We start from the raw sequence: 16,874 nt of genomic DNA, 5'->3' as shown, positions 1-16,874 counted from the left end.
ACTACAGCGTCAGCAATAGTTTTTTTTACCATGGCATTATACTGTAAATATGGTAGCTTAAAGGTTGCATATAAATTTTTCATCAGAACAATTCATCTAATATAAAAGATAAGTCTGCCAAACCCTTCATCACTTTTAATTTCTAGGTGCAGGCACCTCTGTATGCATACACGATTCAGAATAGTGCCTAACATCCTTGAAAAGGTTCAGGTTAGAATTAAAAGTTTTGCTTTAAATGCTTAAAACTCGAAGCAGCCAAAGTTATGAAGTCTTTGTTTTTACAGCTGACAAGTTTGAGTTCTGTATGCACAAAAAGCTGCCCCATCTTTCTGAATTCAACTGTATTTACTTAGCATGCTGAAGGGATCTTACACCTGCTCAACAATAGACTTTGGCCTGGAAAGCTGGTTATTAAAATTTTACTTTATTGATGTTAGTTTGGAAATTTAAGTCAGCACCTGAAACATTTACCTGCTTCAAGGCAACTGTACCTGTAAGTAGTAGACTGACAACAGTTTACAGAAAACAGAGTAGGGAGGGGGACTCTGAGGTATCCAGGACACTGTTTCCAAAAGACAACTGGGAGTCAATGGTTCAAGACCTTTATTACAACACAGAGTTGACAGCATGTTTTCATATTTAAAAGAAAGTATTTGGTCTCTTGGTGGTGAAACGTGGTTTGTGCTGGCGACGCAGAACTCTGTGTGGCAGAGGGAACTTGATTTTAGAATCCTGCAAAAAAAATGTTTCTATGTTTATTGAGATATTAGATGAACAACAGAGTAGTTTGCAATAAATAGCTAAGCTACATTTAACTGCTAACTTATGTATAGAGAAGTAATGCATGCACAGCTTAGATATACTTCATAGCAGCTAACAGATGCCTTGGTCTTGCAATATTTTTTTTAAGAAATGCCTGCTAAAGGCAAGTTTTCTGCAACATAACACTTATTTGGTTTAGTTTTACTTCTTTTCAAACAGTTCTAGCATTGAAAGTCTTGACTGCAAACCTACACATATAGGTTTGGTTCCCTCCTTATTTTTTCCTGCAAAACAAACCTGCACCAGGTGAGAAAGTTACCCCCTTCCAGTCCAATGTCAGACCAGGACCCACCAGCCACTGCAGTGTTACTTCACTTACGTGGAACTGTTTGACTGCTGGTCTACGGCATTTGCTGGCAGCAATTTCCTCAACTTTCATGATCTGAATAGAGTGAGCACGGGCACGATGACGGGCTCCCATATCACGGTCTGTAACAAGAGAACTCAATAAATCCTAAGACATTTTCAGTTCAAAAGTCTTACTATGATCTGTTCAGGAAGTGTTTATAGTACCATCTACAGTTTTTAAAACTTCAGATCAACTCTACTTAATCACACTCGTTTTAATATCTAAAGTGATGACAGAAATATCACAGAACCAACATGCAGCAGCAAATTCTTCCTGGAACTCATAGCCTCACTCATCCATGAAACTGCATCTTATTCTTCTTGCTTGATTTCAAGAAGGCACACACATACAAGGAGTAATCTATGTGAGACTATTTCATTTTTTTGCACACAAAAACTGATTCGGAATTAACAATGAAATATGATTACTGGGGAAAGACATCTGAACTTCTAAATTTCAAAAAAATTTCCCTTCCAAAAGGAAGGTGCAAGCAAAGGTTGAATTTAAGGTTATCTTTACTTTTCTTAAAACTGACAAGTGATACAAACATACATTGATATTTAGCTACATAATTAGCCTTTCAAAGCAGCAGGAAGCCATCTGCACATGGCTTTCCTGTGGCAGTGCAAATCACTGCCTTCAAATCATGATGTCCATAGCTAGTTCCACAAGGTATGCCTGCTGAAATACTGTTGTACTTACGATGCTTCCCATGAAGATTTAACATACCTATTAAAAAACTTACCTGTCAAAAGTATTCCTGAACATAAAGGTATCAAAGTCATTGTATCATGACAAATTAAGTTCTCAGGTCTCTTATGAAGTCATTCAGTATGTTAATTAACAGGAATTATTCTAATTTAATGTAGAACCTTAAATTTCACTTTCAACAGCACTTCAGCTTTTGAAAGGCGACAAGATACATTTAATATCTGCACACATGACAAGAATATCATTATTAAGAACAATATTCTTTGGGTTTTTATGTGCATCCTGTAGTGTTCGTAACACTTCTGGATTCAAGTATCAACAGCATCAGCTATACAAATGGTCTATCCCTCAAGTACTTCACAAAACAGACTGAAATCAGGACAACCCTTACTTCTCTCTGAACTGAGGCAACAAGATGTTGGAGTAACACAGACTTCCTCAGCCACCCACCGACTCCATGATTATTTTTTTTTTTACTTGCTCTCCAAAGGACAGAGGCTATTATGTTCCACATGTCAGCTAATACATTCTCTCCACAAGACTTTGAAAGATATACTCAATTATTTGAAAACAATGAATATAGTGCAGGAAATATATACAGCACCTAAAAGATCATGAAACTCTCAAGTCTGTATAGTGAAACTCGTCACTAGAATTGTGGAAAGTCACACCAAGATGAAGTGAGATTATTTTGAGCTAGAGAAGCTGTATAAAGATTGGTAATGCATAAGGTACCACATACATAAAGATCTACGGACTTCTCTGGGAACTCCCCACTTTATTTTCCCAGTGTGTTTCAGTTAGCACAGATCAAGTCAGCATGCTTTATGCCCAGTTTAAGATTTAATCCTGTGCTTATATACTGGTCCTACCATTTTGTACCTCAGTCAGATGTACTTACAGCACTGAGTGACAGCACCGGCCGTGGTCAAATCCCTGTACTCCCTGTACATGTTGTGAGTTCCACTACGAGAATCATAGCGCAACCAAATACCAAAATTTTTTACCCGCAGAGGGGACTTCTCATACACCTGGAATTACACAAGAGCACAAAAGTAGTTAGAGACAGTACATCAGCAGCATTTTACAAGTTCAAGAATAAATATTTCAGAGCTCTAATGAAACCACTGTCCAGAGTTTTACTGTCAAAACCAACTGTTTGTTCCTTTTCGCTGCAGCAACACAGCTACATTCAAGTCTTGGTATTTCACAGTGAAGATTTTTTGTAACTCAGGGTGTAAAGAATCATACACACAAGAGTTCAGCTCTAAAAACTGTCTTTAAGCGTCAAAGTAGAGGACCATAAGCATACAAATACGTACTTTCCAAGAATTATTAATGTCCAGATGACTCTTGAAAGGTGTATTCCACCATAAAGCAAGTGTAATAACCAGACAGCAGCACTTACTGGTGGCATAGTTTAAAACTCTGAAGTGCTGAGAAGTTAAGTTTCTTTTTAGTTTACTAATACTGAACGTGTCACTCAGCAACTTAAGGATAAATGAATGTCAACCTCACCCCCAATAACACTGCCTCTTATAAACTCTTCCACATATACCAGCTGGAGTTCCCTATAAATCTCACAGTTTTATAGGTTTTTAATCCCCTACCTGGCCACAGTACACAATCTCTCCAGAAGACTTCTTCATCTTCTTCAGTTGAGAAACGAAGTACCAGAACCGGGATTTGGCGACAACATGGTTCGGAGCGAAAATCCGCATCCGGTAGAGAGGAGGAGTCGTGCACTTCGGCGTAGGCAGGCATCGCCCGACCACCTTGTACTCCCGCAGCTGGAGGGAGACGAAAGACACGCCGCCCGCAGCATGAGGCCCTCCGCGCCAGCCTGACCCCACCCCGCCGCGGCCCGGCCCCGTGGAAGGCACCGCGGCTCCACATATAAACAGCGCGGCGAGAGCAGGTCAACCCAGGGGAAGGGGGAAGAGCCCACCGGCCCAGGCGAGTCACCCCGCCGGCCCATCTCTGCCGCCCGCCGATCACGGCCCCCCGCCCAGGGGCGGCGCGGCCTCCTCACGCGTCTTGCGGGAGCGGCGCCGCCGCCATGTTGGCCGCTCGCCTCTCTCAAGGGCCAGGTAGGGCCGCTCAAGCGCGCAGAGGCCGCGCGCAAAGGCCTCTCCCGAGCGCCGCAAGCCCGCGCCGCCGTCCCTCCCAACGGCCGCTTCGGCCCGATCCCGGCCGTGCCCCCGCGCCCCGGCCTTCACTCACGGTGCCCGACGCCTTCATGGTGCTGCCTGCTCCGCAGCCCGCAGGAAAGGAAAGGCCGCGTGCGCCGCCTTCCGTCACCCGCTCGCCTGCAGTCCGCCCCCCGGCCGTCCTCTCCGCTCATTGGCTGGGATGGGAGCGCGATTGGAGGAGGCAGCCGTCACTCTGCTGCCGCGGCGGCCAGCGCCGGGTTCCGGGCCGGCGGGGTCCGCGTGGCCTGGTCCGGGCCCTGCCCGCGGTGGGGTAGCCCGGCGGTGCGCCGGGACGGTCCCGGGAGCTCGCGGTCCCCGGCGTACCGGAGCCAGGAGTGCCGCGGGCCCCTCTCCACGTCGCCGTGGCCGGGGACCCCGTTGCCGGCCGGCCGTGCTCGCGTTGCTGCGGAGGACGTGGCAGGGAGGACCCAGGCCGAGGCAGCCGGCGCCGCGCCCCCCTCGGGGCGGTAGCCGAGCATGCAGGGCAGCCGGGGGAACCTTCCTCCCCTGTGGTCCCGCGGGAGAGCGGGGCTACCGTGAGGCTTGTCCCTGTGGATCCCCACACACGGTCCGATGGGATCCTGGTCACGGCGGGTCCCGAGGACCCGCACTCCTGCGCGCCACGGGCGAGGAGCGGCCCCGCAGTGGCGGCCGGTTCAGATCCCTCCAGCGCTGCGCACGTCACACGCTTTTGAAAGCTGCGCTGCTGTAGCGATCAGATGCCAACGGGATTTGTCTTGAAAGTTACTGTAGCAGCAACCCTGCTGTAACGATTCTGTAAATAGCTACATCTTGTTGCTGCAGTTATTTGCATGTAGTCTTTTTTTACTCTCCTGTAAGTCTTGATTTACAGGCACGCACGCACCTAATAAGGCAAGATCCCCCCATACATCGCTGCGTTGCACAATAGTTGGCAGGAGAGACCAACGCCACATCTGCAGGCACCACCCCGGCTACTCGTCTCCTCACCGGGAAGCCCGCGCCGATGCTCTTGCAGCACATGAGCTCGGGCCCCTCCTCGCGCGAGTCGCCGAGCAGGTTCCTCCGGCCCCGACCGCGAAACTTGCACCACAGCGGCACCGAGCGCCCCAACCCCGCTGCCGCTGACAGAGCACGACTTCCGGATCCCGCAGGGAGCTTGGGGGCGGAACGGGCCAGTCCCGGTTGGTTAAATCGGCGCCATTGGTTTCACAGCGCCGCGGGGCGTTGCCAGCAGCGAGGAAGCGCAGCCGCTCGGGGGCCCTGCCCACGCGCCGCGGGGGGCGGGACTACGGCTCCCAGGGGGCCGCGGGGCCGCGGCGGCGGCACCTCCCGCCCTGCCCTGCGCCCGGCCACCTGCCCGGGGAGGGGAGCGGAGGGCAGCGCGGAGGGCGGGGCCAGTGGAGAGGGCGCCGCGCGGCACGCTGGGAGCTGTAGTCCTGCGGCGCGGCGGCCCCGCCGCGGGCGGGCCGAGGGGCGGGGGCAGCGGCAGCTTCGTTTCCCGGAGGTGCGGAGGCCGTTCCGCACGCGCGAGGGCCGCAGCGCCTCCCCTGGGCGTCCTCCTCCTCCTCCTCCCGCCGCCAGCCGAGGCGGCGCGGCCTGGCCCGGCTGGACCCGCTCCCTATGCTCGTGGCGGCTGCGGAGCTGCGGGTGTGGGAGCGGGCAGCGCCGCCGCGATGGAGGAGTGACCGGGAAGGTAACGGCGCGGGGTGACGGGGACAGGACGTGTACAGGCGGCGCGGGGTGACTCAGCCCCGGTGGTGGCGGGGGCTGGGCCTGCCCGGCCGTTGGCGGGGGGCGCGGCGCCTCAGTGGCGGGGAAGGGGCGGTGTGGGCGCCCACGGGCGTCGCTGCTGAGGTGGCGGCGGCGGCGGCGGGCTCCCTCGAGTCACCCGGCCAGTTCCACTCAGCCCGGCGCCGCCTCCTTCGCGGCCTTGAGGCTTTGGGGGTCGGGGGGTGACGGCGCAGTCGACCGGCCCTCGGCGTACCTGCCCTCCGTGAGTCGGGAGTCTGGGGGTGCGTGCGTGCGGCCGCAAAAAATACGGGGATTTTTCTCCTCTCACGTACGCCGTAGCTCGCCGTGCTGCGGTGGCTGCCTCGGTAGCCGTCCTCCGTGATGTCCCGGGTGGGAGAGGAAAGTAACCGTAAGCTTGCAGTGAGGGGAGGGAGGGGCCTTCCCCGCCTCCATATCCCGCTGCCCCCGGTGGTGTCCCGCCGTGGGAGAGCTGCCGCCGGGCCCCGGGCGGCCGCAGGCCTGGCAGGAGTGCTTTGTCACTCCGCAGTGGCCCCGGGGAGGGGCTGAACGGGTTAAGTTGCAGCCCCGGTGTCTTCGCCGCAGATGTGGACGCGGTGGGACGCGAGTGCCCGATTGCCGCCCTGAGCTGAGCCACGCAGCGGTGTTGGCGCTCCGGCGAGTGGGGGCTGGGTTCCTTGAGCAGGCTGGGGGGAGCAAGAAGACCTTACTCTTCACAGGGAATTCCTGGCCAGTAAGAATGTGCCTGATAGGAAGACCTAACATCTCACCTTCAGAAACAGAAACTTTCTAGTCCAGTCGAAAAGTTCTCGAAGTAGCTATAATTACACAGCTGTTCATTTTAACCGTGTGTTAAGTCAGGGTAAAAGCTCTAGAGCCTGAGAGTCTGTAAGTATGCTCAAGATCTGCAGCAAGCAAAACAGATCAAAAAAAGAATGTGAAAGGTGATCTTTTACTGTCTTTGTTTTATTAGAGAGAAAACCTGAGGGAATTAAGATGAAGCATGTCACTGGCTCCCTGCGTGCTGTCACAATCTTGTAGATACCTAAAAGGAGTGCTGTCGTGAAGTACTCTTCAATTGCTAATTGTTCCCCGGGTTAGCATCTGTAGTTAAAGTGCTTTGAATGCTTTCATTATTAGGGCATATCTGGACCTAAGTTACACACCCTTGACCATGTTAGTGGTGTTAAACTGAGCAATCTTCCCCACTTGAACTGTGGCTACATTTTTTTTTTTCTGCTTTCCTGTATGGAACTAGTTTATACTATCAAATGCATTATAAGTATTTGATAAGTGAAAGGGAAAAAACAATATTAATAAGAGATATGTATACCTGTATGACTTTGCTGTTAAGGAACTGCACCTTCCTAATTAGTCATATAGATGCCACCCATCATAGTGTACTGCTTAACAAAAAAAGCATCTCTACATAAATAAGACAATGCTTTCCACACTTGCATACTAAATATTAAAGTTATTGCTTATTTTTTATAAATAAAACTTGCTTTATTGATATACTTGATGTTATAGCTGAATGTACCTTGCAATGGGTTTTGCAAACTGTGGGTACTATTAAAATTGCAGTTCAGGTTTGCTTTTGAAGTGTTACTGGCTGGTAAAATAGATCTGTAGGGGAAAAGTTACCAGCTTAACTAAAACCATATAGCACAAGAAGCTATTTTGTTAGCTTCTCAAAAGGCTCATTCAAATAGTCTAACTCATTAATTGCCTTTTAGAGTTGGCTAGTCAAGCTGAAACTCTTAGAAAAGGGTGTATGGTAGAAAATGAAATTTTAAATATACTCATGTTAGCATGATTTGCATTGCTGTTAATTAAACAAGTGAAGAGAATACATGTTTGAGCCAGGTTATTTTTAATAGCAAAACTTGTCATCCAGGTGTAGCAGCTTACTGCCTTTTGGGCAGATAATGTAGTGACATCAGCAGGAAAATATGCTGAAAATATGCTTCTGTATATTAAATGGTTTTACTTGTATAACTCTGGGCCAGACCCTAATCAAAAGATTAAAAACCCGAAACCGAACCAACCAACCAACCCCCCTCCCCCACGGCGGCATTTTGTCTTTATTGTAATCTGGCTGCTTTTAGATGTCGATTATGGGGAAAACAAGGTGGGGGCTGGGGATGCAGAAGAAGACTCAGCAGAGCAACTTTAATCCCTAAAGGTTTTGACCCTGAGGGGGATTGCTCTGTGTCATAAGGCAGTGTATGAAGCTTGTTTTGCCACGAGTCATCACTTTGTTCCAGATTTTCTGGTTTCTATTGGGCCACAACCTGCAGGGTTTTTTGGTACGAATTCAATTTTACTTTTTAAATGGCTTTTCGTGGTGCATTTTGTTACAGTGTATTCTGTAATGAGTTTTGTAGCAATGTGTGTCTGTTACCACGTTAGGTTTTGGGCTCCCTTTTTCAGGCATGCTTGCTGTTAGTTGTCACTGTGCCACCTTTCTTCTAGTGGGGGAGGGTGAACAGTAGAGCATGCATAAGACATGCAATACTAAGAAATCAGAAGTGCTACCTATAGGCATGTAGGCAGCTTCAAACCACAGCTCCTTTGTATTTCATCTCTTCCTCTTGTCTGCCTTGCTTTCCTTTACCTCCTACATGCTTATGTAAGAAGGCCTTATTTCAGGCCTAATTAACTATGTTGCTGGGTGTCTGTGTGTGAGCTTGGAAGGATAGATGGATTTTTGTCCCCTCTTGGTGTTTAACGGCATCCTAGTATTTGACAATTATTTTTTTAAAAAAATTCTCTTCTGTTTTACCATAGCATTGCAGAATAGCCTGCAGAGGCACATAATCTTTAGAACATTTGCCTAGTTTACTTTTTAATTTTACACTGAATTTTCTAAATAAAAATCACTGCTAGTAAATTAGCACCCATTACCAGGCACAGAAAACTTTTAGTAACTCAGTGTGATGTATTTTGTCGTTAATGTCTAAGATATTTCTCTTGTGTGTGCTTGTTTTAGAGGAAAGACCTCCTAATGGCTTTGCTCCCCTAGGGAAAATACTTCATTAAATGGGTTTATGAAGCATCTTAATAATATTAGAGATTAGTAGCTTTTTTTTTTGCAGTTGTGAAGGTTGTGGTGGGGAAAAAATACAGCAGTCTATAATTTAAGTAGGAGATTTATGCTTATGTCATATCTTGCTGAAATCTTCTCTGCATGCTTGAAATTTTAGTTCAAGCCTTTCAGTTGAATAGTACAACATCATGCCATTTATCTGTTAAGATGATATTAGCTCTTTTCAAGAGAATTGAAATATGTGGACACTTTAAATTTATTTTATTCAGTAAGAAGTTTGGTACTATTAAAAGTTTATTAAAGGACTCAGAATACTGATATCTGTATCAGAACTGTGCTTATTCATGTTTTGGTGGAGTATGTACTATATGTTTGAGATTTGTGGGCAAATTTCTGTGGTTGTTGCTGTGCTGCTTTTAATTTTTGTTGTTCTGCCGAACAAATAAAGTTTCTCTTTCTCTATTTGCAGATGATTGTAGTTTCCTCTCTAGAAGTGGGCAAACGAGTTAGGAGTAGGAAACAAAAAGTATAGCAATAGAGATGGATGAACAAGCCCTTTTAGGGCTAAACCCAAATGCTGATGCAGACTTCAGACAAAGAGTATGTAATCAACTTGCTTATCTCTTTAACAATTGGGGGTGCTATTTCAGTGCAGTAGTCTCATATTTCCTTGGGCAAGGGGTTGTGGGTTTGGCTAGATTTTTTTGGTTAACCAGTGTATAGGGTTCATGGCAGAAAACAAAATTGTGTTGTAAGCTGAAGGTCCTGTGTCACCAGTTCTGTGAAATTACACTTAACGTGCATAGAATTTATTTTTCTGGGCTCTGACTCTTTAAGTTCTTTGTACTTATTGCTCAGCCTCTTTCAGAGGCTCCATACTCTCCATCCTCCAGAGAATGGAAAGCAGCCACTGAAAACAGTGAGTTGCTTGCAATTGCCCTTTCAATTCTTAGATGATATTTAGTGTCTTTTAATGAAATCTGTGTTTGTAACTGTAGTGAAGCTTGTATTAGCATAGAGTAGGTTAAAAAAGTAATTGTGGTGCGTGGTAACAGTTACTTCATAAGAGATGCTGCTATGAAAAAGTATCACAATTTATGTAACTATTTCATGAATAAGTGTTTCTGCTTACTGATTTATCAAGTTGATTCAAGTGTCTACAAGATAACCTCCAGTAAAATCTTTTAGAAATGAGGATGATAATACCTTAGTTTTTGTGTTCATGAAACAAATCTGGAATGTGTAAGACAGTTAAAAATTTAGTTTGATGTGGCTAATATTGCTAAGCAGCCTGTTAAATACATTGGTTCTGGATGTTTGTCCTTTTTGAAAAGATAGATGTAACTAGTCTTTAAGTGTTCTGTTAATAGAATATCACTGTAAAAGTTGAGCTTATAGATTATTGACCTTCTAACTATACAGTCTGCCTAACCTGGAAATAGTTTTTATAAAAGGTGACTTACCTTTTCACTAATCATGTAAGATGTAATATCCAAAGGAAGTATCAAACAATTTCTAGTAAAACTGTTCAGTATTAGAAAATTACCTGTACTATCTACAGGAAGTGAATTCTTGTTTTAAGAACTTGTTTCAACTTACTAAATAATTACTTTGGTGAACGGAGACAATTATGAAATAATGCAAAAAAAAAAAAGCCCAGCAGCCAGAAAACCCTCTTGAAATACATGCATTCACAGAATTGAAATAATGTTGTTAATCTAATCTCTGTTTCAAAAGTTACTTTATTCTTTTGTATAACAGACCACACTTAATCTTAATCCAATTAGATCTAGTTAACTGTTGTCAAAAGCTTTTTAGAAGTTCTGATTATCTTGATTATCTAAAATTTGGTAGAATTTTTTTTCTACTCTGTAATAGATTCCTAAATTGACAGTTGTCAGGTGCTCAGTGTTTGAATATTTCTTGAGCTTGAGGTGTTGAATACAGCTGTGGTGCAGTTGTTTTCAGTGAAAAATCTAAATCACTTTCTCTGTAGAATTTGTGGAAAGAATATTAACTTGGATGTGACCTTCCACCTATGTGTAAAGGCCCTGAGCAGCTTCTAGTTGACCCTGTCTCCAGAGGTCCCTTCTAACTTCAATATTTCTGCTTCTGTGACTTTAATATTAAAGTAACAAAAATATTTGTATTGAATGTAAAGGGGAAATGGGTACCTGTAATACTAGCATTTGAAGAAACTCTCTTGTGTTATGGTAATTAGGGAGCCATATAAATACTTGGAGGTATCCAAATACTGTTTGGTTTTTTGAGGGAGAGCTGTTCAAATGTGAGTCTAGGTGTGAATGAGGTGTCTTGCTGTGTGGTTTGCATCTTTTTTAAAATGAAACTTACTTGGATGTTTGCAGGCATTAGCCTACTTTGAGCAGCTGAAGATATCCCAGGATGCTTGGCAAGTCTGTGCAGAAGCATTAGCTCAGAGTATATACAGGTAATGCAGATCATTGTTTATTTTCATTAGTAATATGTTTGGGTCTGGTTTTAGCTCTGCAGCATAATAGGCAAACTGTACATTGCTGAAAGTTAATATGGTCTTCATGCTATTTTTACTATCACAGTGGCTTCTGTATAATGTATAAATAAAAGTCCTTAATTTTGTAGCCTAAAGACTGCTGCTTTATGAAATCCAGGGAAAAAGAATGAGTTCTAGTGCTGTCTTTTGGGGAAGAGAGCTGAAAATTTCCCATGATAAGACTATAAGCTTTATGTGTAGTAATCTCAGAAGCGGTTTCTTGCCCATATTCTGTGGAGTAGGCCATCCCACTTTTCAAGATGGGAAGAGTGTCTAGTCACCATAATTTTTGCACGAAGTTGTGTATTTAGATCTCAGATGCTAGGTTGTTGCTGTATTGCAGAATAATTCAAGTTGGAAAAAAACCGAGATGTATATTTCCTGAACAGCAACAGTGATTTATAGTGAATGCTTTTTTGTAAATGATTTATCAAACTTCTGATTCCAACAGAGTATGCAGTAACAAAACCACACAAGATTTGAAAACAGCATTTTATAATCTTTACCAAAATACATTATGATTGTTACAAATTTTTAGATTAGATAAACTCATGGGTAAAATTTTAGATTTTTTTTTTAGATTAGCTATTTTGGAATTTTAGATTTTTTTACTTATTTTTTCATCTAGTCTAAAACTTGTAATAATGGGGAATGTTCCTTCCTAATCTATACCTCAGTTTGTCTTTAGCTTTGCTCTTTAAGATGTAATGTACAACTTGTACTTAGTGTATTAACAGACCATGAATGTATTATTGAAGCCTGACAGATTTTTATAAAGACAGGATACAATAATCATTGCAATTTTGTATGTTCAGTACTGAAATCGAAGCATCACAAATTGGTGGCTATAGAAAAGAAGATTATAATATCAAACATAGATATTAATTTAACAGTTTCTTTTACCAAATGAACTGCTCAAGTAGTTGTCATTTTTGCTTTGAAGTAATAGCAGTAGCAATTTTTCTGGTGCACAGTAATTCTTGATTTGCCAAAGGAATGACCTGGCTGTAATATTTAAGGCATTTTTTCCTTCCCAGAGAATTGTACCATATTGCCACCACTAACAGCAATTTCTTTTCTTTTATAGTGATGATCACATCAAATTCTTTTGCTTTCAAGTTCTTGAACATCAAATAAAGTTCAAGTGAGTATTCTTTTTTGACAGCAGCCTTATACATCCATTTAATTTTTCCTGTTTATTCTGCTTATGAAGAAACTTAAAATGGTGTCTGTCATCTCGGTTGATGAGGTAGTTTTAATCTGGTCCAGAGGACGTTCTTGTATTGCTTCACCTTTTCCTGGGAGAAGAGTAGCTGGGTTTTGAGCAGCATGTTTGACTTGGCTAGTCTAACACCTGTGTATGGCCCAACACAGTCCCAATTACCAAGGATTGCTTGAAACTTAGTCATTCCTTTCTGGAGATTCAAGCCTTACTCTGTACTCTCATTGATTTTTTGCAGAAAAGAGTCCTGCAAGCAGCAGCCTTGCTCAGTACAGGGTTCTGGGCTTCAGACAAAGCTCTATTCATTCAATAACCGTGACAGAGATGTTAAGAGTCTTTTGACTGAATGGTGTTTTCATTGAATCATAAATTTAGGAAAAAATACTTTGAAATAATATATGACTGTCTTGGAATATCATCATGACTGGTTGCAATACACTGAATATGTGGGTCAGGCTTTAGATAGGAATGAGATGTATTTTGCCACTGATTTTCACAATTATGTATTAGAGTAAAAATGAAAGGCTTAATTTTCTGTGATTTTATTTACCTGATTTTACCTCATTGTCCATCTTCCTCTCCTTGTTCCACTCTCGTCACCTGCTTCCTGCAGTATGTTTTCTCTTGTTTTCCTGCTTATTTTCTCAAGCATTTTCAGTGAGGTTGCTTTTTTCTTCTTACTGGGTACTTGTGACAGGAACACTGGAGTTGCATTCAGCAGTTATTCCTGTTAAGGACTGTACCAAACCTATAGCTAGTTCTAGTGCAAGCTGAGCTAGTTCTGGGAAGGAACATGTTGTGTGAGTAGTACTTGAAGTGGGCTGGGTATAATGTCAAATTTTGCCAAGACTGTATGTATGACATAAAGCAGAATGACTTGTTTGCTTTTTTGTTTTGACATGTGTCTGATAATAAATGTACTCTAGGTCAGATCAGTGAAGGACTTCCTTGTGCTCACTATTGACAGTCTTCATGTAGTAAACAAGTCTGAGCATATACAGATGTCTCTTCCTTCTCCCCGTGGCTTATGGTCAAGCATGTATTTTTATCAGGGTCATAAGTCCTGTCCCTGAGACCAGCCTTCCTGCAAGATTTCAAGCTTCTACTCTAATATAGAAGGTGTTAATGCCTCAAAATGTAATCCATTAATATAGGCAGAATGTTTTTTCTTATTTTTAGTCTTCAAATCAAAATTTTAACATGCAAGTAGCTGTGTAAATTGCTTTTCTAGGAACCTTTTGTTTACCTTAATGTGCAGTATTGTGTGTAATATTAAAAGAGGTTTTGCCTCACTGAGTGTCACACTTGTCATGAGGCATGTATTTTGATGTCATTATGCTTTGTTTCAGATACTCTGAACTTACTGAAGTCCAGCAGCAGCTAATTAGGGAAACACTTATAACATGGCTGCAAGCACAGGTAAGTATGTCCCTTTGCAACAATCTTACATAGTAGGCTAATGTAAGGCGATGACTGTGGGCTAAGTGTTAAATCTGTCACTTGAGTTTAAAGATGGCTTCCTGAAGATATACAGTATCTGATGGCTAAAAGCTTTTGATGTGCCAGTCTTCATTAGAGATTCATTAAATCAGACATTGTAAAGAACTCTGTGCTTGAACTTACTACTAAACATAAAACTCTTTTAAATCAGATAATGATTGTGGTTTAATCCGTTGTAGCTGAAATAAGGAGTATTAAATGTTTCCCTTTAGAGATATATATAATCCAGATTCCTGATGTTCTTGACTGGAGAAGGAGCAGTAATTCTGTTTTTAAGACCCTCCTGGCCTAGCTCCTGTCTACTTAGAATAGCAGATGTTTATGAATTAACTGCATTACTTGTCTGTTAGTAGCCAGTGCTTTGCCATAGTATTCTTTCTTGTGGAATTAGTTATGTAGCTGAACATCCAGTATCACAGTTGGACCCAAGAGTTTGTAATGAGCAGAACTGTCAAGTGAGCATATACAAGTCTTTGCCTGTACCTGCCATTATCTAGTTATCATTCCACTTCTGTATTCAAAATTAACATAGTTGCTTTGTTTGTAGAAAACCTAACAGTAGGAAATGGAATGTAATATAACTTGAAAAAGAACAGATCATTGTGAAATGGATTAAATTGCTTTTAATTTCTCTTTGTGGCAACTGTTCCCCTTAGGAGGAGTTTACAGGAAACAAAGGAGAGAGAGGGAGATTGGTAGTGACAGATTCTACCCCACTCCCCCAACAAGCTTAGTTTTAGAAACTTCCTTTACTACTCTTAAAGCTAACATCTAACGTAGGCACAAGCTAGCTACAAGAGGACTGTAACTTGTTGTCTGGAAGTTCTTGTTTATTCCTTTCACCAAACTGACAGATTAGCTTTTAGTCTTTGAACAGTACACTTAATGTCTTAGTACTGAATTAAAGACTTAGGACTGTATCACCCAGAGACAATGTTTTCCCTGTTTCACTACGATTTAGCTAAATTTTCTTCTAAATCCTTGGAAAGGTAAGGTTTTTTATTTATATCAGTCAGGAAGAGAGTTAGTATGTTTATCACTACAGATATCAGCAAGCATGTATTGTTCTTCTCTAATTTAGTAAGAATATACAAATAAAATATCTTGTTTCTACCAGATGCTGAATCCCCAGCCTGAGAAGACTTTTATTCGCAACAAAGCAGCGCAAGTCTTTGCATTGCTTTTTGTTACTGAGTATCTTACAAAATGGCCCAAGTTTTTTTTTGATATTCTATCAGTAGTTGACCTTAATCCACGAGGGGTGGATATGTACCTCAGAATCCTGATGGCTGTTGATGCTGAGCTGGTAGACCGGGATGTTGTTCATACATCAGAGGCAAGTTGTTATTTTGCATTAACATTTTTTTTAATTTTCTAAAAAGTTCTCTTACTTCAATTAGAGCAGAAGGCTTGCAGATATGTTGGTGTTTTCCTATGGCAACTCTGCCTTAGAGACTTTAGGTGGTTTAGATCCAAAAGCTGTAAGTTGTTTAATGTTTTTTATGATTTCATACTTTCTAGTTAATGTATTTTTTACTTGAAGAGCTAGCAAAAAGAAGACTGATGGATTGAGTTAACCAATTTAATGTTTGACTGACTCATTTTTAAATGTTAATTTCTTCTAGTGCCTCTTTTAAGGAGTTCTAAAATCAAAAATCTATTTAACGATCTAGAGGGCTTTTCACCTTTGTCTGCCTTTCTTCAGTGTTTGGGCATTGTGGTAGAAAAAGAGCAAAACCTATACTTTGGTTTTATTTCTTCCAAGAATAAAATGTGCTCTCTTTGGGTTTCTGATTTGAGTTATTTATCTTGCTAGGACAAGTGGTGTCTGGTAGTGGACACAAAAGTGCTACTAATTTGACAAGATGCTAATCTATGACAAGTCTGATTTATCCTTTTTCTGTATTGATAGGAGGCTCGTAGGAACACCTTATTAAAAGATACTATGAGAGAACAGTGCATTCCAAGTTTGGTGGAATCATGGTACCAAATCTTACAAAACTATCAATATAATAACTCAGAGTTGACATGCCAGTGCCTTGAAGTAGTTGGAGCTTATGTATCCTGGATAGATTTGAGTCTCATAGCCAATGAAAGGTAAGGGGTTTTTTTGATGGAATGTGTTTGCAAAAATAACATTGATAGCATGCTTACTGTATTTCTATGAAACAGAATTAAAATGAATCTTTGAAAAAGGACTTCATATATAAATCTTTGGAGTTTTGGGGGTTTTAGTAGAGTGATTGACTTTGTAAGCCAGGCCAATATAATGGCTGAAATAGACACTAGACAGTTTGTTGGGTTCTCCTTAAAAAGTACATAATGCTGTGTTTAGTCAGTACAATAGACTTTAAAACTGTCTTAGAAAAAGCAATTGTTGTAAATATGCACAGAAATAATATAAAGTTTCTATACAATGCTACTATGTACATATAAAAATATTTTTTTTTTCCTCTGAAGGTTTATAAATATGCTGCTAGGTCACATGTCTGTGGAAGTTCTCCGGGAAGAAGCCTGTGATTGTTTGTTTGAAATTGTAAATAAGGGAATGGACCCAATTGATAAAACAAAATTGGTTGAATCTTTATGTCAAGTATTGCAGTCTGCTGGCCTCTTCAGTATTGATCAGGTTTGTATATTGATTTTTAGAATAGGAATGAGTCATAGGTTTCCAACAGTTCTTTAATAAGCAAGTGAACAGAAAACTATAAAATGACATCCACAGATTAGGGAGAATTAGTTGTGCTTCTGCATCAAAGATAAACACT

General features: G+C 42.3%; 2 protein-coding genes and 1 non-coding gene across 7 annotated transcripts in view; 1 reads left to right on the top strand and 2 right to left on the bottom strand.

Moving 5' to 3' along the window:
• Positions 1–588: 588 nt before the first annotated feature.
• On the bottom strand, positions 589–4,263 carry RPL18A (ribosomal protein L18a). Its single transcript, XM_055808481.1, has 5 exons — positions 4,106–4,263; positions 3,493–3,672; positions 2,784–2,913; positions 1,142–1,251; positions 589–732 (listed from the first exon to the last, which is right to left on the bottom strand). Exons 1-5 carry the CDS (start codon positions 4,121–4,123, stop codon positions 640–642), a joined length of 531 nt encoding a protein of 176 aa, XP_055664456.1. The 5' UTR covers positions 4,124–4,263; the 3' UTR covers positions 589–639.
• Positions 2,033–2,164, bottom strand: LOC114013484 (small nucleolar RNA SNORA68). The gene has a single exon (XR_003556489.1). It is a non-coding gene; the product is annotated as a small nucleolar RNA SNORA68 (small nucleolar RNA).
• Positions 4,264–4,762: 499 nt separating the features above from the next.
• Positions 4,763–16,874, top strand: part of XPOT (exportin for tRNA) — a 28,616-nt gene continuing 16,504 nt past the window's right edge. Inside the window, exons 1-8 of one of the 5 annotated variants that reach the window (XM_055808475.1) lie at positions 5,609–5,749; positions 9,324–9,454; positions 11,221–11,303; positions 12,472–12,528; positions 13,956–14,025; positions 15,224–15,442; positions 16,019–16,203; positions 16,567–16,735. In XM_055808475.1, coding sequence (XP_055664450.1) covers positions 9,395–9,454; positions 11,221–11,303; positions 12,472–12,528; positions 13,956–14,025; positions 15,224–15,442; positions 16,019–16,203; positions 16,567–16,735 — 843 coding nt within the window. In that variant the 5' untranslated portion in view covers positions 5,609–5,749; positions 9,324–9,394. Of the gene's footprint in view, positions 5,750–6,783; positions 6,902–9,323; positions 9,455–11,220; positions 11,304–12,471; positions 12,529–13,955; positions 14,026–15,223; positions 15,443–16,018; positions 16,204–16,566; positions 16,736–16,874 lie in introns of those variants that run through there. The other 4 variants (XM_005242070.4, XM_055808476.1, XM_055808473.1 and 1 more) reach the window with 4 other exon arrangements.

The sequence above is a fragment of the Falco peregrinus genome, chromosome 6, assembly GCF_023634155.1.
Source record: "Falco peregrinus isolate bFalPer1 chromosome 6, bFalPer1.pri, whole genome shotgun sequence".
Taxonomy (NCBI): domain Eukaryota; kingdom Metazoa; phylum Chordata; class Aves; order Falconiformes; family Falconidae; genus Falco; species Falco peregrinus.
Note: the sequence above shows the minus strand (reverse complement) of the source record. Positions and strands in the feature narration are given on the sequence as shown.

Coding starts and splice junctions, on each gene's coding strand:
- RPL18A (XM_055808481.1), bottom strand. Junction 2,914..3,492: donor AGATTGTGTACTGTGGCCAG/GTAGGGGATTAA, acceptor GTGTAATTCCAG/GTGTATGAGAAGTCCCCTCT. Junction 733..1,141: donor CAGCAGTCAAACAGTTCCAC/GTAAGTGAAGTA, acceptor TTTTTTTTGCAG/GATTCTAAAATCAAGTTCCC.